The sequence below is a fragment of the Mustela nigripes genome, chromosome 5 (genome assembly GCF_022355385.1).
Source record: "Mustela nigripes isolate SB6536 chromosome 5, MUSNIG.SB6536, whole genome shotgun sequence".
In the NCBI taxonomy this organism is placed as follows: domain Eukaryota; kingdom Metazoa; phylum Chordata; class Mammalia; order Carnivora; family Mustelidae; genus Mustela; species Mustela nigripes.
This window is the reverse complement of record NC_081561.1, coordinates 3199110-3214878: the sequence shown is the minus strand read 5'-3', so window position 1 is coordinate 3214878 and position 15769 is coordinate 3199110. Positions and strand designations below refer to the sequence as shown.

Below are 15769 nucleotides of genomic sequence, written 5' to 3'. Positions count from 1 at the left end.
CCATGGAGGGGTGCAGAGGGAAAGGGAGAGAGACACACCCACAGGGCTCGATCCCAGGCCCCTGAGATCATGACCTGAGCTGAAACCAAAAGCTGGCCGCTTAATTGACTGAGTCCCCCAGACGCCCCAGAGATCCATGTTGTTTAAAGTTCCAACCTTCTCAGAAGCTTTACTGTTCAAGGGGACCAAGGCACGAAGAAGTGGAAGAACGAGTCATTCTGTTACCTCCCTCCCACCCTGCTGACATTGGTGTGAGCTGAGACACGCTGTGGAGGCACACTGCGTGAGTGTGCATGCACACCTGTGTGTCCTGGCTCTGGAGTGGATGATGATGGGAAAGACGGTGCTATTGACCAGCACTTCCTGTGCCTCCATTCCAGCACAGGAAAGGAGGCAAGGGCATGAGATGAAAGAAAAAAAAGGAGAGACTGGAAGCAGGCCATAACAAGGCAGTCAAAGTGGTTAAAAGCCAAGATTGAGATTGATGGGATATTCAAGTTCATTCTTTGATCTATGCAGACAGGATGATTAAACACGCACATACACACACACACACACACACACACACACACACACACACACATTCACCAGCCAAGGTTTATGCCTGCCTCATCTAGATGGCAAAACTAGATGGTCAAGTAGGGTCAAACTCAAATTTTATTTGTGTCTCTGTGCTCTCTGCTCTACCTACCTCTCTCCCTCTTTGGGTCTCTTTACTTGGTGGACCCAAGTGCGTCGGAGTTTGAGTAGCTCTTTCTGGCTCTCAGCCATTTCATCCTGAAATGTGTTAAGTGAGGTTATGCGGGCCGGCAGCGGCCGGGAGGAGGAAGCTGGGCACTGCTCTGCAGGGAGCTTGTCCATGGCCAACACACCAGCCTTCCAGAACCTGTAGCCTTCGAGGACAAGCTGTGTAGCTGAAGGCTCCGGGGAGGCATTGTGTTTTGAGGACAGTCAAGGAACTTCAGCATTTAACATGACTTATTATGTGGAGAGTTTGCTGAGCAAACTATACCACTATTGTACTTTCTTGTTGACGTTGTTTGAGACTTAATTAGTACTGGTTTGGGCGGATCTATATTTAGAGTGGCCCTCACAATTTTTTTTTTTTCAAATGTGAGACGCTCCATCTTAAACAACTAGTTTCAGAGGAAGCGTCACATAAAACATCTAACCCAGGAGACGCTCATTTTGAAATGGTGATTCCCCAACTCCTTAGTCTCCCTCAGCCAGCTCTTCTCTCCCCTAGTCTTGGCCCTATGAGACTCACAAGGTCCTGAACTTGATCACATTTGTCAAGTCCCTTTTACCATATAAGGTGACACAGTCACAGGGTTTGAGGATGAGGGCGTGGACATCTTTGGGGGCCATTATTCTGCTGAACACATCCGCTGTCCACTGGCAGAGGTACAAATGACAAGGTGACTAAAAATGGACTGGATGTGCTTCTGGATTATGCTTTCGATTTCGACTTTCCCCGATGATTCTTTAGGTCACAGACTTGCTTGTGTTGCAAGTGGTACTTTTGCCATTAGCTCATTAAGAATGTGGGGAAGTCGGGCGCCTGGGTGGCTCAGTGGGTTAAGCTGCTGCCTTCGGCTCAGGTCATGATCTCAGGGTCCTGGGATCGAGTCCCGCATTGGGCTCTCTGCTCAGCAGGGGCCCTGCTTCCCTTCCTTCTCTCTCTGCCTACCTCTCTGCCTACTGTGATCTCTCTCTGTCAAGTAAATAAATAAAATCTCTAAAAAGGGACGCCTGGGTGGCTCAGTTGGTTAAGCAGCTGCCTTCGGCTCAGGTCATGATCCCAGCGTCCTGGGATCGAGTCCCACATCTGGCTCCTTGCCCTCCGCAGGGAGCCTGCTTCTCCCTCTGCCTCTGCCTTCCACTCTGTCTGCCTGTGCTCGCTCTCACTCGCTCTCTCTCTGACAAATAAATAAATAAAATCTTAAAAAAAAAAATAAAATCTTAAAAAAAAAAAAAAAGAATGTGGGGAAGTCTGGAATTGTGATGCCACCAGCTTTGGTTTTCTTTTCCACATTCCTTTGGCCATTTGGGGGCTTTTCTCAAAAAACAAAAAGATGGCCCACAGAATGGGAGAAGATATTTGCAAATGTCTTATCAGATAAAGGGCTAGGATCTAAGATCTATAAAGAACTTATTAAACTCAACACCCAAACAACAAATAATCCCATCAAGAAATGGGTAGAAGACATCAATAGACATTTCTCCAAAGAAGTCATGGCCAACATGGCCAATAGACACATGAAAAAATGCTCAACCTTGCTCGGCATCAGAGAAATATAAGTCAAAACCACAATGAGATGCCACTTCACACTAGATAGAATGGCTAAAATTAGCAAGTCAAGAAACAAGAGACCTTGGCAAGGATGCAGAGAAGGGGGAACCCTCCTACACTGTTGGTGGGAACGTAAGCTGGTACAGTCACTCTGGGAAACAATATGGAGGTTCCTCAAAAAGTTGAAAATAGAGCTACCCTATGACCCAGAAATTGCACTAACAGGTATTTATCTAAGAATACAAAAGCGCTGATTCAAAGGAGCACCTGCATCCCAATGTTTATAGCAGCAATATCCACAATAACCAAACTATGGAAAGAGCCCAGATGTCCATCAACAGATGAATGGATAAAAAAGATGTAAGATTATATATATATATATATATATATATATGAATAATATTCATATATATATGATATATATATATGAATAATATTCATATATATATATATATATCATCAAAAAATGAAGCCTTGTTATTTGCAATGATGTGGATGGAACTAGAGGGTATTATGCTAAGCAAAATAACTCAATCAGAGAAAGACAATTACCATATGATCTCACTCATATGTGGAATTTAAGAAACAAAACAGAGAATCATAAGGGAAGGAAGAAAAAAAGAAAATAAGACAAAATCAGAGAGGGAGACAAATCATAAGAGACCCTTATCTCTAGGAAACAAACTGAGGGTTGCTGGAGGGGAGGTGGGGGGGGATGGGTAACTGGGTGATGGGCATTAAGGAGGACACGTGATGGAATGAGCACTATTGTTACATGCAACCAATGAATCACTGAACTCAGCCTCTGAAACTAATAATACACTATTAATTAATTGAATTTAAATAAAAAGAAATTAAAACAAAAAGAATGTGGGAGAAAAAGGAGAACTCAGGACATGTGTTTTTCTGGGCCCTGAGCATCTCTTTTGCCCTGGCTACAGTCTTCATAACAGCAAAAGGAAACACTGCTGCCCAGATGTCCCAGGTGTGCATGCTTGTTACAAAGGAAGAGCAAGGTCATGCTTTTTTCCCTGTGATTCCAAACAGCTGATCTTTTCACATCTTCATACCAGCTGATGAAAACCAGTATGGCTCATTGATATAGCAGGAGGGGCACCATGGTGATGGAGAAAGGGCAGACATGGGTAGAAAGGTCAGTTGTGTAGAATAGAGAATCTCTGACAGTGTTCATGGGGGGAAATCAAGTGATAAAGTTATTTTATCCAGACAAAAGTATCAGTATATTATAGCAAAATTACATCTTTGATAAATAAGATAAAACTATAACTATTTAGCTCACAAAAAGGCAAAGGATTTCATTTTGTTTTATTTTATTTTAAACTTTTGTTAAAAACATATATTCACAAATGACAATACAGACAAAGGGCTGATATCCAGGATCTATAAAGAACTCCTCAAACTCAACACACATAAAACAAAAAATAATGTCAAAAAATGGGCAGAAGACATGAACAGACACTTCTCCAATGAAGACATACAAATGGCTATTAGACACATGAAAAAATGTTCATCATCACTAGTCATCAGGGAGATTCAAATCAAAACCACATTGAGATACCACCTTATACTAGTTAGAATGGCCAAAATTAACAAGACAGTAAACAACAGGTATGGGAGAGGATGGAGAAAAGGGAACCCTTTTATGCTGTTGGTGGGAATGCAAGTTGGTGCAGCCACTTTGGAAAACAGTATGGAGATTCCTTAAGAAATTAAAAATAGAGCTTCCCTATGATCCTGCAATTGCACTACTGGGTATTTACCCCAAAGACAGAGATGGAGTGAAAAGAAGGGCCATCTGTACCCCAATGTTCATAGCAGCAATGGCCATAGTCACCGAACTGTGGAAAGAACCAAGATGCCCTTCAATGGACGAACGATGAGGAAGATGTGGTCCATATACACTATGGTGTATTATGCCTCCATCAGAAAGGATGAATACCCAAATTTTTTTTTTTAAGATTTTATTTATTTATTTGACAGAGAGAGATCACAAGTAGATGGAGAGGCAGGCAGAGAGAGAGAGAGGGAAGCAGGCTCCCTGCTTAGCAGAGAGCCCGATGCGGGACTCGATCCCAGGACCCCAGGATCATGACCTGAGCCGAAGGCAGAGGCTTTAACCCACTGAGCCACCCAGGCGCCCCGAATACCCAACTTTTGTATCAACATGGACAGGACTGGAAGAGATTATGCTGAGTGATATAAGTCAAGCAGAGAGAGTCAAGTATCAGATGGTTTCGCTTATTTGTGGAGCATAAGAAATAACACAGAGAACATGGAGAGGAGAAGGGAGTAGGGGGAAATTGGAGGGGGAGATGAACCATGAGAGATCATGGACTCTGAAAAACAATCTGAGGGTTTTAGAGGGGCGAGGGGTGGGAGATTGGGTGAGCCTGGTGGTGGGTATTATGGAGGGCACATACCGTATGGAGCACTGGGGGTGGCGCATAAACAATGAATTCTGGAACACTGAAAAGAAATTTAAAAAATTAAAAAAAACATTTAAAATGGAAAGAGAGTTATCTACATGAATTTTTGTAAATGGATCGTTTTTAGATTGTGGTTATGTATGGTGACAAATACAACACAAATGAGAGAATTTATGTCTTCTGGAGTTGTTTAGAGGGAACACATAATCTTCCCCAAACACATAATCTAGTGGGTTATGTGTGACCTTCTGTAAAAATGCAGTAGTGGGTAATGCTTTTGGGAAGTAGCCCTTAGCCTCCCTGTGTTTTGGGTTTCTATGACGATCTGGCGAAAGTGTCCCAGAGCATTGTGATATGCAGACATTTTGCATGTAATATCGGGGTTGTATGAGCACTCCCCACAGTGCAGCAGTGAACCTCAGTGGGGTCACCCTAAGGTTCCTTCTTCCCATTTACTGGAGATGGAAGACTTTGGGTTGGGGAGGGAGATACAGGAACAATCTTAGTTTCCATTCTGACTTGACATTTAATCACAATCTGGTCTGGAGAACTTCTGTAAAATTGCTAGTGAGACATTTTCGTTTTTATGTCTGCTCTTTCTCATGTTCCCTGAGGCCATGTTAGACTCAATCCCAAAGACCTATCTTTTTCTTTTCTTTCTGCTCCCTGTTATCATACTTTTCTGATAGGAATACATTTGCTACACAAGTTTTCAGCTGGGGGCAATGGTGTCCCCTCGGAAGACCCATGGCAACATCTGGAGTCACTTGGATTGTCATAATGGGGGAAGTGCTCCTGGTACCTAGTGGGTAGAGGCCATGAATGCTGCCAGACATCCTAAAATGCACAGAGAGCCCCCACAACCAGGATCACACTACTGACAAAATAGTCTTCCTAAACAAAAATCTTATTGTCAAACTGAGACTTTAATCTGGTAGCCTCTCCCAAATTCCTAAATCCAGAAAAAGCCTTCCTTATTGCAGTAAGTGGAACAAAACCAACTACCATGCAATATATAGGGTGATGTTATGGTAAGATTCATGAACTAATGGAATGATTCTAACCATCCCATCGGTTAGCTGTGCCAAGCATTCTTCTTTAAGTCAGAAATACATGGTGCCACCCCAAGGAGGTGGCCTGCTCCGAGCTTCAGTCACCTTGGGGATGATCATGGGTCCTTCTGCTGGCTGGGTCTTCATGGATAAGTCCTGGTCATTCTAGAAAACATCTGATTAATTGATGTTCATTTTTATAAATAAATAAAATTAAAAAAAATAATAAAAAGGGAGACTGCCCTGCTTCTCCCTCTCTCTCTGCCTGCCTCTCTGCCTGCTTGTGGTCTCTCTCTGTCAAATAAATAAATAGTATTAAAAAAAAATCTCAGGGTCTTAGAATGAACCCCATGTCATGCTCTGCGCTCAGTGAAGGTCCTGCCAGAGGATTCCCTCTTGCCCTCTCCCCTCCCCCTGCTCTCTCTCAAATAAATAAATAAATAAATCTTTAAAACAAAACAAAACAAAAACACTTCTCAATTCTTAATCTATGCTGAGTGGATTTCATGTCCTCTCTGTATCTTTTACTGGGAGGAAGGGAGAAAAAGCCCAAAATGATTTTTGTAGCGAGAGTTCTGTTTTCTCATCCTTGGTCAAACCCAGCTACTGTCCTTGGTGATAGGATATGGATTGGAGATAAATTGCCTCTGAGTCCTGGAGCCCAGTGACAGCCAGCATGAGTGTGTCGTGCTATCATGCTATCATGCTCTACATTCACTCAGACACTTTGCAATGTGGGTGATGAGGATGCCTGTTGTGTTAAGATTCAAGGCTCTATAATTCTGAGCTCAGAAAACAGTGTTACTGGGTGTTGGGGCTAACTTGAGATACCTTCCTACACTCCCTTTTGAATGGGATGATGGATGGGAGCTATAGGTTGAATTCAACCTTCATGCATATCACTCAAGGATAGAAAAGTTTAAAGTATATTTGAATATATTCTTAAGCCTTAGAGTTACATTTATTTGACAAAATTGGGCAACTCTTCAGGATGAAAGGATCACTACCTTTGGCCAACAGTATCTTTTCTAGCCAGAACCTTCTCCCCAGAGGACTGAATATTATTTAACGATCCTCTTAACTTGGAGGAATATTTTTGAATTAGGAGATCCATGGGGGTATTTCTTTATGCAGATTCCCAAAAGAGGAACAAAACCACAACTCCTTCCAAAACTAATACAGAAAGTTTAGGTCTCTCTGTATTTGCTGATCTATTCTTGCTCACCTTGTAGTATTTGATCTGTGGGAACACAAGCACTCTGTACTCAACACCAAGATGTACCAAGGAAGATTTAAATGTACCAGCATAAAGATCCATACAGAAGTAAAAACTCTCTTGTCTGTCTCCAAGGGGTTCTTTAAGCTGGATATATTATTTAGGGGGTAAGCTGTGCTCATGTTTCAGTAATCTAATTTTGACTTCTTGTTTTTATGAGGAGACAGAGATAGTATATATGATATTTAAGCAAGCTAAATTTAAAACAGGGTATGTAGAGAGGTGCAAACCCAGGACTTGGGACTGCCCTGTGCACAGCCAGGACCTGATGTCATTCTGCTTCCTGATGACAATACTCATCTGGCATGGTAAGCCCATGGCAATGAGTCTGAGTGTTCGTGGGTTCCAGCCTGAGCTCATTTCTTTCAATCCATCCACTAGACAGCATTCCAGGAGTTTCCGACTTTGGATTATTACAAGTAGTGCTGGATGAAGACCACTGCACATCTTTTGGTGAACATGTGTATGTATTTCTTTCTTTTTTAAAGCCATCTCTATACCCAAATTGGGTCCCCAACTCAGGATCCCAAGATCAAGAATGAGATGCTCTACTGAGCCAGCCAGGCAGCCCCTTGTGTACGCATTTCTACTGTGTATTCAAAAGTGGAACTGCTGGTATGGACGGGTTGATGAAGCTAAGAAGAGACTATGCCAAAAATGTAAGGACATTATTTTTTATTCTGAAGGGAAGGGTTTGTTGAAGGCCTGGTAATTATTGAACAAGAGTCTTGAAAGACAGGGTAGGGATTGATCCAGACAGTGTTTCTCAAACATTAACATGGATACAAATTGTTATAGGCTGAGTTTTTTCCCCCAAAATTCATATATTGAAGTCCTTACCCCTGTGCTCAGAATGTGACTGTACTTAGAGACAGGGTCTTTAAAGAAGTGATAAAAGTAAAAAGGAGATCATTAGGGTGGGCCTTCACCTGACATGACTGAGGTCCTTTTAAGAGGAGGACACTTGGACACAGATAGATACAGAGGAAGAGCCATGTGAAGACGCAGAAAGGAGATAGGCATCCACAAGCCAAGGAGAGAGGCCTCAGAAGAAACCACATCTGTTGACACCTTGATCTTGGATTTCCAGCTTCCAGAATCGCGAGTAAATAGATTTCTGTTGTTTAAGCCACTGGATCTAGGCTCCGTTGATATGGCTGCCTTAGTAATCTTGCTTAGACACGGTCTCTGTTCAGTAGGTCTGGGTGTCGCCTTCCTGTTCTTATTTCTAACAAGACTGCACATAGTACAGATGCTATTAGTCGGTGGACCACACTTTGAGTAGCAAGAATCTTAAGTACAGGTGAGGAACTTACATCTTTTTCTCTGCCAGGAAGGAAGGGAATCCAGGAGGGCGAAGTAAACTTGTAGGCAGGAGATACAGGATCAATGTGCTAGCAGACTGGCTAGGCACACCCAGAGGTGGTGTGCGTGTGTTGGGGTGAGGGAAGGAGGAAGCCCTGAATAATAGTGTTTGCTGGTTCCTGTGGAGTAAACACTCTCACCATGGCTGACTTCTATTACCAAGACTTTGACAACTGACTTGCAAAGTTCTTGGAAGTTTAAGAATGGCCTCTTGCCACAGGTAGGAGCCGCTTCCAACTCCCCCCTGCCCGGGATGCTGAGGGGGCCTGCCTGATTTCCCGCCTTCTCTCCTGGGACCAGAATGTGCTTCCTTTGTGGGGCCATGGATGAGACCTGTCATGGCTACTTGGAGAAAATGAGGAGAGACTGGGACTAGAGCTGGTGTTCCATGAGTTGTCACTGAAGAGAAGCCCTCACAGGGGAGGAGCAGATGCAAATGGAGGTCACCTCTCTGTTCTTCCTTCCTTCCCTGTGGACACACAGAATGAGTGACAATTCTTGGGGGGACCAGATGCTAACTCCAGGGCAGGTATGTGAGGGCAAACAGGAATTTTGCTGCTGGGGGTCCCTAGGTGGTTCGGTTGATGAAGTGTCTAACTCTTTTGGTTCAGGTCATGATCTCAGGGTCAAGAGATCGAGCCCCATGTCCAGTGGGGGAGTCTGCTTGAGATTCTCTCCTCCTTGCCACCCCTGCTCATGCTCTTTTGCTTCCCTCCCCCCATAAATAAATAAATAAATCTTTAAAAAGAAGAAGTGGGGGGAGGAGAAGAAGAAGAAGAAGAAAACCTCTGCTGGTCTCAGTTGTTTTCTAGCTGTTTTACTATTGTGTCCCTTGGATAGGGAAAACATGCCAATTTCGGAAGAGTCTTGGTGTGTTTATAAGAAGAAAAGTGTCTGTGCATTGTCTTGGACCAGAACCTACCACCTAGTTGAACAGGGGCTGTGGAGCTGGGAGACCGGGGGGGGGGGGGGATAATAAGTGTGTACATGGACCCATGATGTTGTCATGTGGATTTTATGATTTAACTCTGCTTTTCCACATGGAAAAAGCACTGACATCTGAGAAGTTCAGATGCCTACTTGTCTGTCAAATAAATAAATCAAATCTTTAAAAAGAGAAAAAAGAAAATGAGCAAAGTATTTGAATTGATTTTTCTCTGACAAAGAGCCAGTAAACACATGACAAAAAAGCAATGCTCAACATCATTAGACATCAGGGAAATATGTAACTACAAGCCATAATGAGATAGCACTTCACACCCACTCTGAGGGCTAAAATTAAAAAAGAAACTGAAACCCACATACAATGATGATGGTAAAATTGTGCCGCTGCTTTGAAAAATATTTTGACATTTCCTCCAACGGTTAAATATAGACTTATTATATGATTTAACAATTCCACTCCAGGTACAGACTCAAGAGAAACGAAAATATATGTCTACACAAAACTTGTATGTGAATGTTCATAGTAGCATTATTCATAACAGACAAGAGGGCAACAACCCAAATGTCTACCAACTGATGAATGAACAATCAAAAGAGATATATACGTGGATGCACTCAATATTATTACATTATCAGTCACAAGAAGAAATCAAAGACAGGTAGTTGTTACCTTGAACCACCAAAGATCAACGTTGAGAGCACCATGCTAAGTGAAAGAAGAGAGTCACAAAAGACTGTGTCATATATGAATCTACCTACCTGAAATGCCCACAATAGGCAAAACTAGGCAGAATGGATAAATGGTTGCCACGGGCTGGAGGAGGAGGGAATAGATAATAATCGCTAATGGGCACCGTGTTTCTTTTTTAGGTGATACAATGTTCTGAAGTTAGGTGGTGGGGATAGTTGTACAACTATCTAGTATTAGTATACAACTAACTAACTGTATACTTTTTCTTTTAAAACAAGTGTATTTTAAGGTGTTTTTGCTTTTGTTTTTCAGAGAGAGAGCAGACCTAGACAGAGAGCATTAGCGTGGGGGAGGAGCAGAAGGAGAGCCTGACTGGGGGCTGGATCCCAAGACCCTGCGATCATGACCTGAGCGCAAGGAAGGCAGACACTTAACCGACGGAGCCACCCAGATGTCCCTGAAATGTATACTTTTAAAGGGTGAATATTATGTTGCATTAAGTGTATTTCAATAAAGCTGCTAAAATTTTTTCTTTTAAAGGGAGGCAGGGTCAGGTGAGTACAGGGGTTAGCCCGTTAAGAGTATGTGCCTCGGTAATTACGGTTAGTTGCCTGGCTTGCCTCCCCCTAATTTAGACTCACAGCCCTTCCCACTCTAACACGGGAGACTGAGAGTAGAAAAGCCAGGACTTCTGCGTTCTTCGCGTCCTGCCCTTGCCCCCATGCCCGTTTTTTGCCTCCACTGATCGCCAGCGCAGCGGCCATAGCCGGATCACCTGCAGTTTGAACGCCTTTGCTTTCTGAATCGGTTTCGGAGGCCTCTGGCGGACCGCGGGCGCCTCCAGCCCTTTCGGTTGCAGGGTCCCCCTCGCGCGGCTGGGCCGGGGAGCGCCTGGGGGTTTGCCGAGCGCCGCCCCCCGCCCCCGCGCCGCCCCCGCGCCACCCCCTCAGAGGCGGAAGCCGAGAGGTGGTCTCGGGCCCTGGGGGAGGGCAGAGGCCTGCGGGGACCAGTCACCGGAGCGGGGACCTGCGGCGCGGCTGTAGAGGTCGGCTTGGGATCCGGCCGGGAGGGCGGCGGCGGGAGGAGCGGCGCAGTGCTGAAGGCGGCAAGTGGGGCGTTCTGGGGCCGGGCGGGGACGGCGGACCGGGAGCACCCCCGCGCTCCGGCCGGGAGACTGGACGCCAGGCCGGGAGCGAAACCGAGCCGGCCCGGCCCTCTCCCTGCTGACGCAGACGGAGACCGGCGCTCGGTGGCGCAGCTGCTCGGTGGGTCCGGTGGCGCAGTTGCACGGTGGCGCAGCTGCTCGGTGGCGCCGGCGTGACTGCGCCGCTCTCCCCGCCGGTGCCTCCCGATCCCCGCTAGCCCCAGCCGCTGGCCCTCCGCGTAGGTCTTCTGTCCGCTCTTCCCACGCCTCTTCCCCGTCGCCCCGCCGCCCTGCAGCCGCATTCCCACCCGCCCTTCTTCCCCACCCCTTCTCTCTCCTCGGGATCCGCGCAATGACATCTCCCTACCTCTCCTCTTTCCTGCTAAAATCCCCAGTGTGCAGCGGCAAATCCAAGCACTTCTCAGCCACCCTAATCCTTTCAGGCATTCCACACAAATTCGTAGAGAACTTCCCATTTCCCGAGCTCTCTTGCTGGCCCTCGCCCCGCAAAGCTTCCAGTCCAGGGGGACCACAGTGGGCCAAGCAGCAATTCGCGGGGGGAGGAAGGGGGTCGGCGGTCGGGCGAAGGGATCCCTGTCTAGGGCGGGCCTTCAGAAGTCTCTGGACGCCAGTCTGTTCCAGTGCAGAGGAGGTCTGAGTGCCATTCATCCAACTGAGTTGGATAAACAGTGTTTTCAAAGGCCCAGGGATGACTTGGAGGGAATGAAAGGCGGTCAGGGTGGGTAGAGGCGGTGGCTGGAGCCAGAGGCGGGCAGGTGGAGCGTAAGCCATGTAAACGAAGTGAGCTTAGCTTATTCTAAGGGCCCTGAGGTTTAAGAGGAGGGCTGAAAGGCTCTGCTTTTCTGTCGGAATGGAGTATGTGGGGCGGGGGAAGAGGAGGAGGGTGGCTCTGTTCTGAGGCGGCATTGGGGAAAGGGAGCAGGTGGTCTACACTCGGTGCAGGCTCAAGAGAAATAGAGGGGTGCAAGAGCCATGTAGACAGCAGAAGGCAAGCCTTGGTGATGAGTGTGAGGGGATGAGGGCGGGAGAGGAGAAGTCTGGGAAATCTCCCAGGGTGTGAGACCAGACGTTGTGTGGTTGAGGGTCTCATTTCCACCCTCAGTTAATTCCCTGGAGAAGCCTGGCCTGGAGGGTGGGAGCGGTGTTTGGTCACAGACCTGCCTAGTCACATTTATGCTTCTGACCTCTGTAGCTACTCAGATTACTGGCCCATTCTCAGTGGTTTTGCTCTTTCTTGGGCCCTTCTCTGTTCCTCCTGACCTCTTCATTCTGGCGTTCCCCGGGTCTGGGCTTCGCCCTCTCGTGCACAGTTCACTCTAGTGGCTTTTTCTGAGACTAAGGAGTAAAACTCCCAAATCCGTGTTTCTGAGTTAGCTCAAGAATTGTGGAACAAAAACATGCAGTGTCTTCATGTTTAGTTCCGAGGTCCGAGGGTCCTGTGATGCCTAGCCGCTGGCTAGCAATGGTGGGGCACTCTGAGTTGGGTTATGAGATATACAGAGTTAACTGGCTATGGGGGTGCTGGTGTGGGCGGCCCAACAGGAGAGCACATTGGCTGTCCCCTGGCCCCACGGCGCCAGGGGGACCCTCACAGCCAATTTCATACCCAGCTGTAGCCTCTCTCTCTTCACTTACCAGCATCTCAAACATTTCTCAAGAATCAGCTAATGAGAAACTGTGATCTGTTGTGTAACTGAAACTCTCAGGAGTTCTCTCCATAAATGCATGGAAGCAGAGAGTATTATGGAGAAGACTGGGTTTCCCTGGTCTCTGGAGGCTGAGTGCTGTATGTCTGTGCCCGGGAACCATTGCTCTTCTTTTCCCCCAAGGCTCTCAAGCCGGTTTGATCTTCTGCCAGTGCGACAGTTAGCTAATTATCTTAAAATTTGGACTTACTTTTTGGAGAGAGCAACAGGAAATGTGTTTCCTTCAACTTAGAATATTTATGAGCTTTTGGGGCGCCTGGGTGGCTCAGTGGGTTGAAGCCTCTGCCTTCGGCTCAGGTCATGATCCTGGGGTCCTGGGATCGAGCCCCACATCAGGCTCTCTGCTCAGCAGGGAGCCTGCTTCCTCCTCTCTCTCTCTGCGTGCCTCTCTTGTGATTTCTGTCTGTCAAATAAATAAATAAAATCTTTAAAAAAAGATATTTACGAGTTTTATTATGTAAAAAAAAAGTACAATTCCAAAATTGCCACGTGTGAGGTCAGTAATGTGTGGAGGGTGTGTGTTGAGGCAGCCTTTCTCTTTATGCTCTGGCTTCAGACCCCACATAATGGATGCTCTTTCTGAAGCAAATGGCACCTTTGCCATCCAGCTTTTCAAGATCCTATGTCAAGACAACCCTTCACACAACGTGTTTTATTCTCCTGTGAGCATCTCCTCTGCCCTCGCCATGGTCTTCCTGGGGGCAAAAGGAAACACTGCTGCCCAGATGGCCCAGGTAAGCCTGCTTCTCACCCCACAGTTGGGACTGCCTTTTCGGTTGTTAGGGTCCATCACCCAGCTTCGTACCTCAGGTTCCAGAACGGCCATAAAGCCGGATGGGAGGGGAGCCGAGTGTGTACACACACCTGTGCTTATTTCTGTCCAGTGGGGCTGCCTGGGGACCAAGACACAAAGGAGAAGGCTGGGAGTCTCCTTCACTGAGATTATTTTTCTCAACAGGCGCTCTCATTAAGCACAGAGAAAGACATTCACCAGAATTTCCAGTCACTTCTTGCTGAAGTGAACAAATGTGGCACCCAGTACTTGCTCAGAATAGCCAACAGGCTCTTTGGAGAAAAGACTTGCGAATTCCTCTCGGTAAGTTGAGTCAGCAGAAGGTTTAAAGTGGTAGTCAAACTATGGAGTCAGAAAGCAAGATCTGGGAGAGCTGAAAATGATGGTAAACATAACTGTGCCTTGAGTTATTTAAAATTGAATTACTTCTCAAATTCATTTAGCCATTTCTTGTTATTCATGGCTTGGTACTTACCTATTTATAAACTCTGATATTTTAGTATTTAGTAGACTAAGATATGACCATTTTTAAGAGATGTATACTCATTTTAATAAAATGTATGTAAGATTCGAATTTTCTTGGAAGTTAAAACTTTTGTTTAGGAAGATAGCCACACTGAATGCTTTTCTCTCCAAAGACCTTTAAGGAATCCTGTCTTCGGTTCTACCATGCCGAGCTGGAGCAGCTTCCCTTTGCCAATGCTGCAGAACAGTCCAGGGAACACATCAACACTTGGGTCTCCAAAAAGACTGAAGGTCAGAATCACATGTTATTACCTCCCCCTTCGTCCTTCTCCCCCCGCCTTCCCCTCTTCCCCCTGGTTCCCCTTCCCTCCCTCTTCTCCTTGCTTTCCCTGCTGCTCTGATCGCACTAGTGTTTCAGATGGTCAGAGTCTGCTCACGGGCTGGGCCTCTTGGCATATTTCGACCTTGATGGACTCACAGTGGTTCCGATCAGATGCTCAGGGTTTTCAACCACAGAGACTTAGTTTTGTCCATTCTCCTGGGACCAGAAAGGCTGATACAAATGTCCAAAGAAACTCATAAGCCAGGTTTCCGGTTTAATAACTTACCCTGAAATATACTTTCACTTAGCCTGTAATGTTCCCATGTGAACTCATCACCCCCATGGGAAAGAGGCTATTGGTTAAATCTTCTCTGAGACATACACTTAGGCTTTGAAATTCTCTGTGGACCTCCCTTACCACCACCTTTACCCTGACCATTAAGCTTACTTATTCTTAATTCTGTTGCAGCTTTCATGTCTTCTACGTACACTCCCTTACTTAGGTTTGATGAGCCTAGATTTGGTAGGCCAATGGCTCTCTCAGGACTTATCAGTTCTACAGACTGAAATCATCCTTTGTTTGGCGTTGAGCCTTATTCATTTCTGTTTTACAGAGTGACACATTCTGATCTTGGTCTGCACGTTCAGTGACGTTTGAACCATTGGGCGCCCTCTGCACCAACTCCACTTAGTACCACTAGGAACACTCCTATTTCTGTCAATACATCAGACAACAAAGAACAACAGGTTGCCTTTCCTTACAGAGTTAGCAGTTATTGCTACTATTTCTTCTTGGAATATTCGCCACTTATGGCATCTGGAGGCAGCAAATGAGCAGGGATTCTCTTAGTTCATTGAAAAGGCATCTAGGGAAGAAGGGAGTATCTTTCACTTAAGCACCTTATCTTTTCCAGGAGTGTCTGGTGTTTTGTTTCGAGGATCAAATAGTGAAATCTCTTCCACATGCTTCCAGAAGCTCCTCAAGGCACCCATGCTGCCCGTTTTCAGCTCTTTCCCCTTTGGCTGCCTCTGACATGTGGGCGTAGTTGTGGGCTGTTAACACTGGTTGTACCTTTGATGCATTAAACCGAACACTCCATTTTAGCACTTGAAAGAACCCCAGTCCCTCCCAGCCCATCCCTGCTTGCCTTGTTGTCCTACCTCATGTCGTATTTTACTTTGAGTGATTTAGAAACGTTTCACCATCATCGACCTTGTGGGTGTTCCCACAGCACTGGTGACCTGACCA

General features: G+C 45.9%; 1 protein-coding gene across 4 annotated transcripts in view; it reads left to right on the top strand.

The window, feature by feature from the left end:
* Positions 1–11010: 11010 nt before the first annotated feature.
* Positions 11011–15769, top strand: part of SERPINB9 (serpin family B member 9) — an 11655-nt gene continuing 6896 nt past the window's right edge. Inside the window, exons 1-4 of one of the 4 annotated variants that reach the window (XM_059399339.1) lie at positions 11011–11114; positions 13497–13674; positions 13899–14036; positions 14372–14489. In XM_059399339.1, the coding sequence (XP_059255322.1) occupies positions 13507–13674; positions 13899–14036; positions 14372–14489 (424 nt within the window). In that variant the 5' untranslated portion in view covers positions 11011–11114; positions 13497–13506. Of the gene's footprint in view, positions 11175–11243; positions 11335–11363; positions 11453–13496; positions 13675–13898; positions 14037–14371; positions 14490–15769 lie in introns of those variants that run through there. The other 3 variants (XM_059399341.1, XM_059399342.1, XM_059399338.1) reach the window with 3 other exon arrangements.